Source organism: Aquarana catesbeiana, linkage group LG11 (genome assembly GCF_042186555.1).
Source record: "Aquarana catesbeiana isolate 2022-GZ linkage group LG11, ASM4218655v1, whole genome shotgun sequence".
In the NCBI taxonomy this organism is placed as follows: domain Eukaryota; kingdom Metazoa; phylum Chordata; class Amphibia; order Anura; family Ranidae; genus Aquarana; species Aquarana catesbeiana.
In genome coordinates, this window is record NC_133334.1 from 227038591 (window position 1) to 227052457 (window position 13867).

The window sequence follows — 13867 nt, forward strand, 5'->3', positions numbered from 1 at the left end:
TCTAATTTATAGTCGTGGCCCTAAGACCAAGACAGATGTGGATCACATAATCACGCAACAAGACTTACAACATAAATAGACCTGAGGTGTGGCTTTTGGTCGTCTGATAGGTAAGCCAAGAAAAGGGGCCAAAAATAAGCAGGTAGGGGATAGATCTTTATTGGTTCTAAGATCATTGAGCAAGCTTGGAGAAGTCTAGTGGTACAATTCTAGCTCCTCCCTCCTGCTGGGGGAGCCTGAACAAAGGACGTCCCTGAACATCCCGAAGGCCAGGGCGAACTCGGTGGGTGACAGCTTACGACTGAGCCTGTGGTCTTTCGACTTGACAACTACTGAGAGGTTCCCCCAGGCGTAGGATTCGTTGTCAGCTAAGTGGTGGGCTGAGATGAGCAGGGATGCCAAATTGATGTCTTTTCCCTCTAGTATATCCTTCCTGACGCTGGCTGAGACAAGAAGAGCGGGGAGGATGATAGGTGTAGAGCCTGGTGTACCTGCAGAAGGAGAAGCTGTCATTGGGACCAAGACCGGATCAGGGAGGGCGAACTTCCAAAAGGGTGACTCTGGTCTGGGCGTCTGAAACTGTTGCGGTTAAGGAGGAGATCAAAGAATGCAGCTGGGAAATGGCCCCGGAGATGGATTGCAGGGATGCCTGCTGGGTGCTGGGCCCAGCTTTAGCTGGAGGTGGGAAGAGGAGCCTGAAAAGCTCTGCCTTTCTGGCCATGGCGGGAAAGGGAATATCTCTGCGTCTCAGCTCAGAAATGAGTTTGGGGATGGGGACTGTACGTTGCCGCACTCTGAGTCCACGGACGGTGACAGAGGGGCAGGTGTGGGGTCCTCACTGCCAGCCTGTGACATGGCTCCAGCTAGAAGACAAAAGGGGCGGGGATGCTCATGTTTAAGAAAAGACATAGCCGTAGGATAGAGAGCAGAGTGGCAGAGAGCAGAGTGGTAAAGAGAAAAATCAGAGAGGAAGAAAAAAATAGAGAAGTACAGGAAAAAGAATGATAGGCGTAGACAGGAGCTGACAGTGTTCTGTTGTGGCAGAACTATGTAGAGTGAAAATTTAGAAAACTCAGAAGAGTGCGAGGCGACTGAGGTGGGCCAGGAGGTGACTGGCAAGATAACCGATAGCTTCAGTGCCTGTTTATGGCAAGCACAAACCTAGAGACCAGAACCCTGGGGTGAGAAGATGAAGTCTGGTGCGGCCTACGTAGGAATGTTGCGATCTGTAGTGGGTGACGTATGCTCGGCCTGCCAACACTTGCACTACCAGCTAGCCTACTGTTAAGCGACCTTGTCTGCGAGGTGAAGGGCGTCCTTCGAAAGTAGAGTGTCATGTCTATACAGAAACTAACACCTGAAGAGTACGTCCAATGATGTATGTGAAGTAATAGTATAGTGCAAGGGTGCTGCAGAGTGATGTGATGGAGAAACCCGTGAACTACGCACCTGACTGACACTCTAATAGCGAGGTCCTGGTTAGGATCGAACTCGGTCGACCGGAAATACCTGTAGTAGGGGTGACATAAGTGCGGCAAGAGATTTTTTTTTTATTCCCCCTTTTTGTGCCCTTTGTGTGTGACTGGCCCTGGTGAAGATGCAATCATTGCGTTTTTTTTTTTGTTTGTTTTTTTTCCTGGGAAAGAACGTCCAACCTGGTACAGGATGGCAGCGGAACTCGACTGACCTGAGGGAGAAAGACAGAGGAAAATAATGAGTGGCTCGTATGAATGCCACTGGAGTGGCCGATTAAGTGCCATGAAAATGAAGTGTGGCTGTGTGAGTGCCACTGAGCGTGCTTGCAGCGATTTGCAAGAAGTTATGTTGAGATGTGTAGTTGCAGCGTTTGCAAGGAGTTTTAGGCTGAGAAGCATGTTTGTGGCGTAGCGAATGGGTACCTGCTGAGATGAGAGTACTTGCAGCGATTGCAAGGAGTGTATGCTGAGAAGCCTGTTTGTAGCAAATGTAATGGGTATATGCTGAGATACGAGTTTTGCAGCGATTGCTGATGCATTCTCTTGCAATGATTGCAACAAAGGTAACCTACTAAAGAAAATAGTATGTGTAGGAACGAACTGTCTAAAATGGCATACGTAACGAATCGTAGATTTTTAATAGGGAGTGTAACGAGTTGAGTGTGGAATACTTGTGATGCGAACCAGTGTAGCTGGTGCGACTAGTTTCGGTTAGGAGTGTGATGCATTTAGCTGCTGACATGATCCGAATCGGTCAGCACAATGATATGAATAACTAAGGTAGGGTATGGTACGAACCACTACGATCGGTGCGTGGGATGCGAGTGAAGCGAAGCGTCTGTGCCGCCGAGGCAACTTAGGCTCGAATCGGTGTGATGCGTATGGCATGAAGTGATATGGATCGGTGAGTGAGATAACGAATCGTTAGTAGGGTATGGGGGCGAGCGGTATGAATCAGTGCGGGATGTGTCTGATGCGAACCGTAGTGCTGCTGATGCGACTAGGTACAAATCGGTGGTAAGTCTGCCATGCATCCAATGTGAATGCGTACTGGAGGCCTACAAACGATTCGTAAGCTCCACAGCAGAACTGAACAAGGAATGGGGAACAAAACGAGAAAACAAGCTGAACGTGATACGACAAGGGGGGGTAATGAATCCTACCTGTGACAGCGAGCAAGGCTTTGAATGACAAACCATGAATAAGCAACCACAACATACTGTATTCGGAACAAAAGACTCACGAGCACGCAGTGAGCTGAAGAGTCGGCCTGGGGACGTAACGAATCACGCACTGGAACCGACAGAGAGCAAGGGCGAGCAGCCAGCTTAAATACCCCCTGGGCTCCTCTCATAAATTCAGGCCAAAATACTGGCCTTCTAATGTATATACATATACACGCACATAGTATCTCACAAAAGTAAGTACACCCCTAAATATTTTATTATATCTTTTCATGTGACAACACTGAAGAAAATGTAAAGTAGTGAGTGTACGGCTTGTATAACAGTGTAAATTTGCTGTCCCTTCAAAATAATTCAACACACAGTCATTAATGTCTAAACCGCTGGTAACAAAAGTGGATACACCCCAAAGTGAAAATGTCCAAATTGGGCCCAATTAATACTTTTCCTTCCCTGGTGTTATGTGACTTGTTAGTGTTACACGGTCCCAGGTGTGAATGGGGTGCAGGTGTGTTAAATTGGTGTTCTCTCATACTGGTCACTGGAAGTTCAACATGGCACCTCATGGCAAAGAACTCTCTGAGGATCTGAAAAAAAAGAATTGTTGCTCTACATAAGGATGGATTAGGCTATAAGAAGATTGCCAAGACCCTGAAACTGAGCTGCAGCACGGTGGCCAAGACCATACAGCAGTTTAACAGGACAGGTTCCACTCAGAACAGGCCTCGCCATGGCCGACCAAAGAAGTTGAGTGCCCGTGCTCAGCGTCATATCCAGAGGTTGTCTTTGGGAAATAGACGTATGAGTGCTGCCAGCATTGCTGCAGAGGTTGAAGGGGTGGGGGGTCAGCCTGTCAGTACTCAGACCATACGCTGAACACTGCATCAAATTGGTCTGCATGGCTGTCGTCCCAGAAGGAAGCCTCTTCTAAAGATGATGCACAAGAAAGCCTGCAAACAGTTTGCCGAAGACAAGCAGACTAAGGACATGGATTACTGGAACCATGTCCTGTGGTCTGATGAGACCAAGATAAACTTATTTGGATCAGATGGTGTCAAGCGTGTGTGGCTGCAACCAGGTAAGGAGTACAAAGACAAGTGTGTCTTGCCTACAGTCTAGCATGGTGGTGGGGGTGTCATGGTCTGGGGCTGTCTGAGTGCTGCCGGCACTGGGGAGCTACAGTTCATTGAGGGTACTATGAATGCCAACGTGTACTGTGACATACTGAAGCAGAGCATGATCCCCTCCCTTCGGAGACTGGGCCACAGGGCAGTATTCCAACATGATAACGACCCTAACACACCTCCAAGACGACCACTGCCTTGCTAAAGAAGCTGGGGGTAAAGGTGATGGACTGGCCAAGCATGTCTCCAGACCTAAACTCTATTGAGCATCTGTGGGGCATCCTCAAATAGAAGGTACAAATAGAATAATGTACAAGTGAATGTGAGAGATGACATCACTGAGGGATCTAGAGAGGAGGTGGAATCCTTATGGGTAGAGCTCCAAAGGGATAAAGCTAAGGGGAAAATAATACTGGGAGTATGCTATAGGCCCCCTAACCTGAGGGAGGAAGTGGAGACGGATCTCCTATCACAAACTGGAGTAGCAGCAAGGATGGGAAGTGTTATCATAATGGGGGATTTTAATTATCCAGACATAGACTGGGTGGAGGGAACCGCGCATTCATTTAAGGCTCGCCAGTTCCTTAATGTCTTGCAGGACAATTTTATGGGTCAGATGGTAGACGCACCAACTAGAAAAAAAACATTACTGGATCTACTGATTACCAACAATACAGACCTGATCACGGATGTGGAAATGCGGGGCAATTTAGGTAACAGCGATCACAGGTCAATTAGTTTCAGTATAAATCACACAAATAGGAAACATAAAGGGAATACAAAGACACTAAATTTAAAAAGAGCCAACTTCCCTAAACTACAAACCTTGCTAAAAGGCATAAACCGGGATAAAATATTAGAAACAAAGAATACGGAGGAGAGATGGGTTTGCTTTAAGAGCATATTAAATAAGGGCATTAGCCAATGTATCCCATTGGGTAATAAATTTAAAAGAGCGAACAAATGTCCTGGATGGCTTAATTCCAATGTAAAAATGCATATAAAAGCAAAGGAGAAGGCCTTCAAAAAATACAAGGTTGAGGGATCATCCTCTGCATTCAGACTTTATAAAGAATGCAACAGGAAATGTAAAGGTGCAATTAGGACGGCTAAGATAGAACATGAAAGACACATAGCGGAGGAGAGCAAAAAAAATCCCAAGAAATTCTTTAAGTATGTAAACAGTAAAAAAGGGAGGACAGACCATATTGGCCCCATAAAGAATGAGGAAGGACATCTGGTTACAAAGGATGGGGAGATGGCGAAGGTATTGAATTTATTCTTCTCCTCAGTCTTCACGAGTGAATCGGGGGGCTTCAGTAACCAAAACTGCAGTGTTTATCCTCATGACACAACACAGGAAGCACCTCCATGGTTAACAGAAGACGGAATTAAAATTAGACTTGAGAAACTTAACATTAATAAATCACCGGGACCAGATGGCTTGCATCCGAGGGTACTTAGGGAACTCAGTCAAGTGATTGCCAGACCGTTGTTCCTAATTTTTACAGATAGTCTACTGACTGGAATGGTACCAGCTGATTGGAGAAAAGCCAATGTAGCACCTATATTTAAAAAGGGCCCAAAATACATCCCTGGGAATTGCAGACCAGTTAGCCTAACATCGATAGTATGTAAACTCTTGGAGGGGATGATAAGGGACTATATACAGGATTTTAGTAATACGAACGATATCATTAGCAGTAATCAGCATGGATTCATGAAGAATCGTTCTTGCCAAACCAATCTATTAACCATCTATGATGAGGTAAGTTGCCATCTAGATAAAGGAAGGCCTGTAGACGTGGTGTATCTGGATTTTGCAAAAGCATTTGACACAGTTCCCCATAAACGTTTACTGTACAAAATAAGGTCCGTTGGCATGGACCATAGGGTGAGCATGGAAACTGGCTACAAGGGCGAGTTCAGAGGGTGGTGATAAATGGGGAGTGCTCAGAATGGTCAGGGGTGGGTAGTGGGGTTCCCCAAGGTTCTGTGCTGGGACCAATCCTATTTAATTTGTTCATAAACGATCTGGAAGATGGGATAAACAGTTCAATCTCTGTATTTGCAGACGATACTAAGCTAAGCAGGGCAATAACTTCTCCGCAGGACGTGGAAACCTTGCAAAAAGACCTGAACAAATTAATGGGGTGGGCGACTACATGGCAAATGAGGTTCAATGTAGAAAAATGTAAAATAATGCATTTGGGTGGCAAAAATATGAATGCAATCTATACACTGGGGGGAGAACCTCTGGGGGAATCTAGGATGGAAAAGGACCTGGGGGTCCTAGTAGATGATAGGCTCAGCAATGGCAGGCAATGCCAAGCTGCTGCTAACAAAGCAAACAGAATATTGGCATGCATTAAAAGGGGGATCAACTCCAGAGATAAAACGATAATTCTCCCGCTCTACAAGACTCTGGTCCGGCCGCACCTAGAGTATGCGGTCCAGTTCTGGGCACCAGTCCTCAGGAAGGATGTACTGGAAATGGAGCGAGTACAGAGAAGGGCAACAAAGCTAATAAAGGGTCTGGAGGATCTTAGTTATGAGGAAAGGTTGCGAGCACTGAACTTATTCTCTCTGGAGAAGAGACGCTTGAGAGGGGATATGATTTCAATTTACAAATACCGGACTGGTGACCCCACAATAGGGATAAAACTTTTTCGCAGAAGAGAGTTTACCAAGACTCGTGGCCACTCATTAAAATTAGAAGAAAAGAGGTTTAACCTTAAACTACATAGAGGGTTCTTTACTGTAAGAGCGGCAAGGATGTGGAATTCCCTTCCACAGGTGGTGGTCTCAGCGGGGAGCATTGATAGCTTCAAGAAACTATTAGATAAGCACCTGAATGACCACAACATACAGAGATATACAATGCAATACTGACACATAATCACACACATAGGTTGGACTTGATGGACTTGTGTCTTTTTTCAACCTCACCTACTATGTAACTATATGTAACTATGGAAGGTGGAGGAGCACAAGGTATCTAGAATCCACCAGTTCTGTGATGTTGTCATGGAGGAGTGGAAGAGGACTCCAGTGGCAACCTGTGAAGCTCTGGTGAACTCCATGCCCAAGAGAGTTAAAGCAGTGCTGGAAAATAATGGTGGCCACACAGAGCTGTCTGCCGATTTTCGAATCGTTAGTATGGTGCTTTCGACAGCCGTTTTCACTTTTTTCGTCAGACAAAAGCTGGATGTGCAGACCATAAAATTTTTGTCGGAAGTGAACTCAATGCCCGATTTTCATTTCATTAGTACGATTTTCGTACAAAAACAATCGTAAGAGCAAGACTACGCATGCTCAGAAATGAAAGAATACATACCAAACTATTCAACACATTACGTCACTTCTGACCCTGTATTCTGTCGTAGGAAAATTTTCGTAATGTGAGTAACCTCTTCACTTTCAACATGAGACTAGCATGGCACAAAAAAACGGACATTCGGTCGTCTGAAAATCTAAGCGTGTGTACGAGGCTTTAGGGGTGTACTCACTTTTGTTGCCAGTGGTTTAGACATTAATGGCTGTGAGTTAAGTTATGTTGAGGGGACAGCAAATTTACACTGTTATACAAGCTGTACACTCACTACTTTACATTGTACCAAAGTGTCATTTCTTCAGTGTTGTCACATGAACAGATGTAATAAAATATTTACAAAAATGTGAGGGGTGTACTCACTTTTTTTTAGATACTATATATGACATATTTGCTGATGCCCCTGGTACCTGGAAATCACAGAAGTAGACACCGTTACTCCAGTGATTTCCACTAGCTTCCAGGTCCTTTGCTGAGTGGCTTCCCTGCTGCATTGTGAACACAGGAGGTCCGCCACTCAGCATGGGTTCCTTTCAATCACAAAGCGCTGGATCAGGTAAAGAGGCGGGGATAGTGACATCACGCTCTCAACCTCATCCAATCAAAGAATACTTTGCAAAGCATTTTCTGAATGGCTTCTGTGCCGAACGGCCGATCTCACAATGCTTACAGCTTGCCACTCGGAGCAGGACCAGAAGTGGAGATTACCAGAGTAGCGCAACAGTGTCTACTTTAGTGATTTCCAACTTCCAGCACTATTGGCCAGGTATGTTATATACATAGTTAAATTGGTGCAAGCTAAACCAATGTAACTATTATAACATGCCAATGCTAGTAAGTAACACATACTGGCTGGATCACCAGGTAAAAACACAGCAAAGAAAAATAAAACTACTGTAGCCCCATCACATTTAAAGATTGCTAAGCTGCAATATATTATATTTTTGCTTTTGGGTTTAGACATACTGTAAGTCAGACTTGCCTGGAGGCTTTTTTTTTCTTTTTGCCTGGAAAGGAAAGTAATGGCGTGTACACACGATCAGAAATTCGGCCAGCAAAAGACCGATGAGAGCTTTTGGTCGGAAAATGCGACCGTGTGTATGCTCTATCGGACTTTTGCTGGCCGAATTCCAGCCAGCAAAAGATTGAGAGCATGTTCTCAATTTTTCGGTCGGAAAAAGTTCCGATCGGAAATTCCGATCGCCTGTAGCAATTCCCACGCGCAAAATTCCTACGCATGCTCGGAGACAATTTGACGCATACTCGGAAGCAATGAACTTAATTTTCTCGGCTCGTCGTAGTGTTGTACGACGGTCGAAAGTTCAGCGAACTTTTGTGTGACCGTGTGTATGCAAGCCAAGCTTGAGCGGAATTCCGTTGGAAAAACCATCCTAGATTTTTCTGACGCTCGTGTGTACCCGGCATAAGTGAAACCATTTTCTTCTGGCCTTTTAAATCACTGCCATCACAGCAGCCAACAAGAATTTACAATGCTGTAGACAGAATAATCTGCCTGGCTGCTATGGGATACTGCACCTAAAAAGTGATGCTTAAAAAAAAAAATTCTATGGGGGGAAGGTGGTATGCAGCAGGTATGAAGTGCAGGCACCTAGAAATGTCTACAGATCCCTGTAACGCCTCCTAAATATTCCTGTCACAGCCGAATACTGGGCTGTTCTGGCAGGTAAAGCTTCAGTACCTTCTGGTACTTCAAGTCAGAGTTTAACAATTTTGACTTCTGGCAGGTTTCAGGAGATGACAACTTCCAATTACTAAATGGGCAAAAATAGCATTTACTCCAAGTGCACCTGATATAAGGGAGACACCAAGACACTTACAAACAAAAAGCCTGGATTATATAAGATGTTAGCTTCTAAGGTATCAGACCTTTGATGGTCTAAGATACAAGTGGTTTAAAGAGCGATCTTTGTATTTTAGGTTATGAGATTATTGTCCTTTGCACTATATATAATATCACATTTCATATTAATTTCTTAACTTGTCTTACCTGCAACTTACCCTAAAGCGATACTTTACCTAATAAGGAAAGTTCTGCGTTATGTCCCCCTTTTTGGAGGGGAGCAGGTACCTAGTTTTGTCAGGTACCTGCTCCCACTTCCAATTGCCTAGGCATTTCCACCAGAAGTTCTCCCACCCCTGCTGCCTGCAAACTCCTGGGACACATCAGAGGTTCCAGGAGAATGTGGGTCCTTTTAAAAAGTACAGCGAGATGCATGCATGCACAGTGGGGAGCCAGCTATAAAGCAAGGAGTCACAACCGACTTGCCACCGTAAACATGCCGGCACTGGGGACGTGAAGACTGGCAAAAAAAATGACTGAAGAACCTCTTTAAGGATATAGCATGTGTGTGACAATCCTGTCCCATATAAGGATGCCTCCTTTAAAGTTCTTGAGTAATACATATTGTAAAAAGAAGAATGAAGTAATGCCGCGTACACACGAGCGGACTTTACGGCAGACTTTGCCCGGTGGATGGGATTTCGTCAGACAATTCGATCGTGTGTGGGCTCCAGCGGACTTTGTTTTCTCAAAAGTTGGACGGACTTAGATTTGAAACATGTTTCAAATCTATCCGACGGACTCGAGTCCGGTCGAAAAGTCAGCTCGTCTGTATGCTAGTAAGACGGACAAAAAGCCACGCTCGGGGAAGCTATTGGCTACTGGCTATCAACTTCCTTATTTTAGTCAGGTGTACGCCATCACGTACGAATTAGTCGGACTTTGGTTGACTGTGTGTAGGCAAGTCCGTTCATTCAGAAAGTCCGTCGTAAAGTCAGTCGAAAAGTCCGCCGGGCAAAGTCTGCCGTAAAGTCCGCTCGTGTGTACGCGGCATAACAGGCATTAGAGGTTGCTTTAGAACTTTCCTATTTATATATACATGACATTGACAGCCTGCAGAACTCACCTTCTTAGTGTAGTCCATGGCCTTTAGTATTGACAAATTTAGGGTTTCCAAGGAAGAGAGGACATCTTCATAATCCCCCATATGGTTTGCAAAATAGTCTGTGAAAAATAGAAAAAAATTATTTATAAAAAAGAACATGATCATAATCCAGATATATTCCAACGGGGCACCCAGAGCTCATTGGCAGGTTTATTTAATGTGGAAGAAAGAATACACAAAGGCTATTGCAAACTATGCTTAAAGCGGAACTTCACACAAAAGTTCCACTTGTTTGCATCCTCCATCCCCCCCCCTCCTCTTTAACAGGTGGCACTTTTGGGAGGGAGGGGCTACCTAGTTTTGACAGGCACCCATTCCCACTTCCGGCGGTGATCCGAGGGGAAGTTTGGCCCAGCCTTTTTGGACACATCACAGGTCTCAGAAGACTGCAGGAACATTCACAAAGCACAGCACGGCTTGCGCATGCACAGTAGGAAACTGCCCGTGAGGCCGCAAGGCTTCACGACTGGTTTCCCCTAGTTAAGATGGATCCCTGGACAAGTAAGTGTCCTTATACTAAAAGTCAGCAGCTACAGTATTTGTAGCTGCTGACTTTTAATGATTTTGGGGAAGACTGGAGCTCCTCTTTAAACCTGCTCCCATTCCCTTTCTAACTCCTATTTTAAATAACCTATGAAAAGAAGATGATTATATGTACCTATTCTGAGGGAGCTCTGGTATGGTCATGTGATCTCCCCAGCAGCCAGCTTCAGGGGAGAGGAGAGATTGCTCACAACGGCTAATATGACTGGGCGGTGATGTCACCCATAGGCTTGCTATGGTGCATCTGTTGTCGGCGGTCCCTCCTCTCCCCTGAAGCCACCGCTGGGACCTGATCACGTGATCGGACCTGCAGAATAGGCAAGTATAAGCATCTTCTAGTAAAAACAGGAGTTAGAAGGGGGTGGGAGCAGGTTTAAGCACAGTTAGTAATAGCCTGGAATTCCATGTTATTCTTTAGATTACAGTAAACTGAAATCTAGCTGATATGGGTTATTTCCCTTTTTTCAAAGCACTTGCATTTTGCACTTCATTTTTAGCACTCGTGCTAAGGTGATCAAATGGTGATAAATGAAAAACTGTAGCAGCTGTGCAAAGGTGCTACAACCCATGGAGAAAAAATATACATAAACAGCGCTGGCAGAAAATATATTAATCTAAACAGTTCAATGACATAATGGCTGATGCCATATAAATTTAAAAACATAGAATGCACACAATAAAGAACTTGGTGCTCATACGATACATTAAATAAAGTGCCACAGTACTCCAAACTTCCAAGGTGTGAGGTGCCACACTCTCCCTTCAGTGATCCCACTCACCAAAAATATTGGACCCTCAGCTTTGCAGTCTGGGGTCAAAATAGGCTGTGATCTAGTGATCTGGGGTGTAGGGATGGTTGCTCAGGGACTGTTCTAGAGGGATTTCTTTATATCAGAGAGGATTCGCCACACTCCATACATGGGGAAACAGAGAGGAAACTCATCGTGAAATACCGCTAAAATAAAGAGAAAATCGTGACCTGGGCGCCACTTACAGGATAGCTGGCAAAAACAAGCATCGGTTAGAAATCATCCACATATGCCGCTGAATGACGTGCATTCCACAGGGGTGGAAATTGTGTCAATGGTTTAGCGTGAACCAGAAGTACGTTGATGCGTTTCGCCCCTCCTCCAGGGAGTCATCAAAGGACATCACTTCTGGTTCCATGTAGTGAATTTATACCTGAGGGGAAGTCACTCCTCCCACATGAGGAGAAGGAAATGACCAATTACGATCAGTGTGAAATACACCAACTTCCTACTCAATAACATCATCTGGCAACAGGAAGTGATGTTGTTGAGTAGGAAGTTGGTGTATTTCACAGTTCAATGTTTTTTTTTTTTTTTGCAGAACTTTGCCATGAACTGGGGCTGTGCTGGAAATAGTTGCCAGCATAGCCCCAATGCATCTGGTGTGAATGAGCCCTACAAAGGTTTCCCAGGCATAGTATAATCTAGCACAAGGATAACACAATGCAGTTAGCTAAAACCTTATCTGAAATCACAGAAATTGATATTCACTCATCTAGACATTGTACAGTACTAGCATCCTTATTTTATCCACTTTTTTTGTTGTAGCAGTTGAATAGTGTGCCTAAATATGACTGGGCAGTCCAGCAGTCACCAGAGCTTAACTGTTCAGCCCTGTGCACCCCGTTATCCAACACAGCCGGTCAGACACACTTCCTATTTTCCTTAGCGTAACACATCTACGTGAGGATATGTGATAAGGGGCGTGGTCATTACTCATTTATAACAGCACGGAACCTCGGAGTGGGAGGGCAGTAAACGTGTTTCTAGTAAAACCAAAAAAAGCATTTTAAAGTAGGACTGTGGCCAGACAATAAACAATCAACTATTTACTGTACACATTCTTAACCAGCAGCAACAGTGCTTTAAAGCAAGACCTCACTGGCCTCAGTAGCTGTAGCAGCCATTGCATGTTAATTAAAAGACTAATGCCCTGTACACAAGGTCTGATTTTCGGACGGAAAATGTGTGATAGGACCTTGTTGTCAGAAATTCCGACCGTGTGTGGGCTCCATCACACATTTTCCATCGGAATTACACACAAAGTTTGAGCGCTTGCTATAAAATTTTCCAACAAGAAAATCCGTTGTCGGAAATTCCGATCGTGTGTACACAAATCCGACGCACAAAGTGCCACGCATGCTCAGAATAAATTAAGAGACGAAAGCTATTGGCTACTGCCCTGTTTATAGTCCCGACGTACGTGTTTTACATCACCGCGTTCAGAATGATCGGATTTTCCGACAACTCTGTGTGACCGTGTGTATGCAAGACAAGTTTGAGCCAACATCCGTCAGAAAAAATCCATGGATTTTGTTGTTGGAATGTCAGATCAATGTCCGACCGTGTGTACAGGGCATAAGTCTACCTTTTGCAAAAAAAAATAATAAATGCACCTATTTTACAAAATGCGAAGCACTGCAACCACAATCTTCTGCTGCAATCCTCTGGCTCCTGAAGACTCTTTCTCCAGCTCAGGTCCATACTGGGGTACAGGCTTTTAGTTACACAGCTGGAGGAATTATTAATGGACTACAAGTGCAGTGACATCAACACACTTGTGCTCTATTGAAAACTTATGCCCCGTACACACGATCGGACTTTCCGACAACAAAACCGTGAATTTTTGTTCGAAGGTTGTTGGCTCCAATTTGTCTTGCATACACACGGTCACACAAATGTTGGCCAACAATTACGAACGTAGTGACGTACAAGACGTACGTGATCTCCATTACGAACGCTAGTTTTACAAGACTGAGCGCTTCCGGCTCGTACTTGATTCCGAGCATGCGTGAACTTTTGTGCGACAGACTTGTGTACACACGATCGGAAAGTCCAACAACAAAGTTTTGTTGGCGGAAAATTTGAGAACCTGCTAACCAACATTTGTTGGCGGAAAGTCTGACAACAAATGTTCGATGGAGCATACACACGGTCGGACTTTCAGCCAACAAGCTCACATCCAACATTTGTTGTCGGAAAATCCGATTGTATGTGCTGGACATAAGAGTTCCTCTGCGTGGTGGAAGATGGGACCTTTTTTTCTTTTACAGATCTCTGCGGCAGGAGCTTGCAGGAGGAAATAAAACCCCACAATTTTATAAAAGGAGGGGGGGCTTGTTTCAAGTTATACCCTAAATATTGGTGTAACATGAAACAAGGTCAGAAAGATAGACTTCTCCTTTAATCCTCAAAGTAAAAAGCAAACATACCTT

General features: G+C 44.6%; 1 protein-coding gene and 1 long non-coding RNA gene across 4 annotated transcripts in view; one reads left to right on the forward strand and one right to left on the reverse strand.

Annotated features, from left to right (window-relative positions):
• The window catches only part of NECAB2 (N-terminal EF-hand calcium binding protein 2), a 370725-nt gene that overhangs the window by 141391 nt on the left and 215467 nt on the right, over positions 1-13867 (reverse strand). For all 3 annotated transcript variants that reach the window (XM_073605449.1, XM_073605451.1, XM_073605452.1), the window contains one exon: positions 10042-10139. In XM_073605449.1, coding sequence (XP_073461550.1) covers positions 10042-10139 — 98 coding nt within the window. The remainder of the gene's footprint in view (positions 1-10041; positions 10140-13867) is intronic.
• Positions 1-13867, forward strand: part of LOC141112535 (uncharacterized) — an 86104-nt gene that overhangs the window by 6326 nt on the left and 65911 nt on the right. The window lies entirely within an intron of this gene.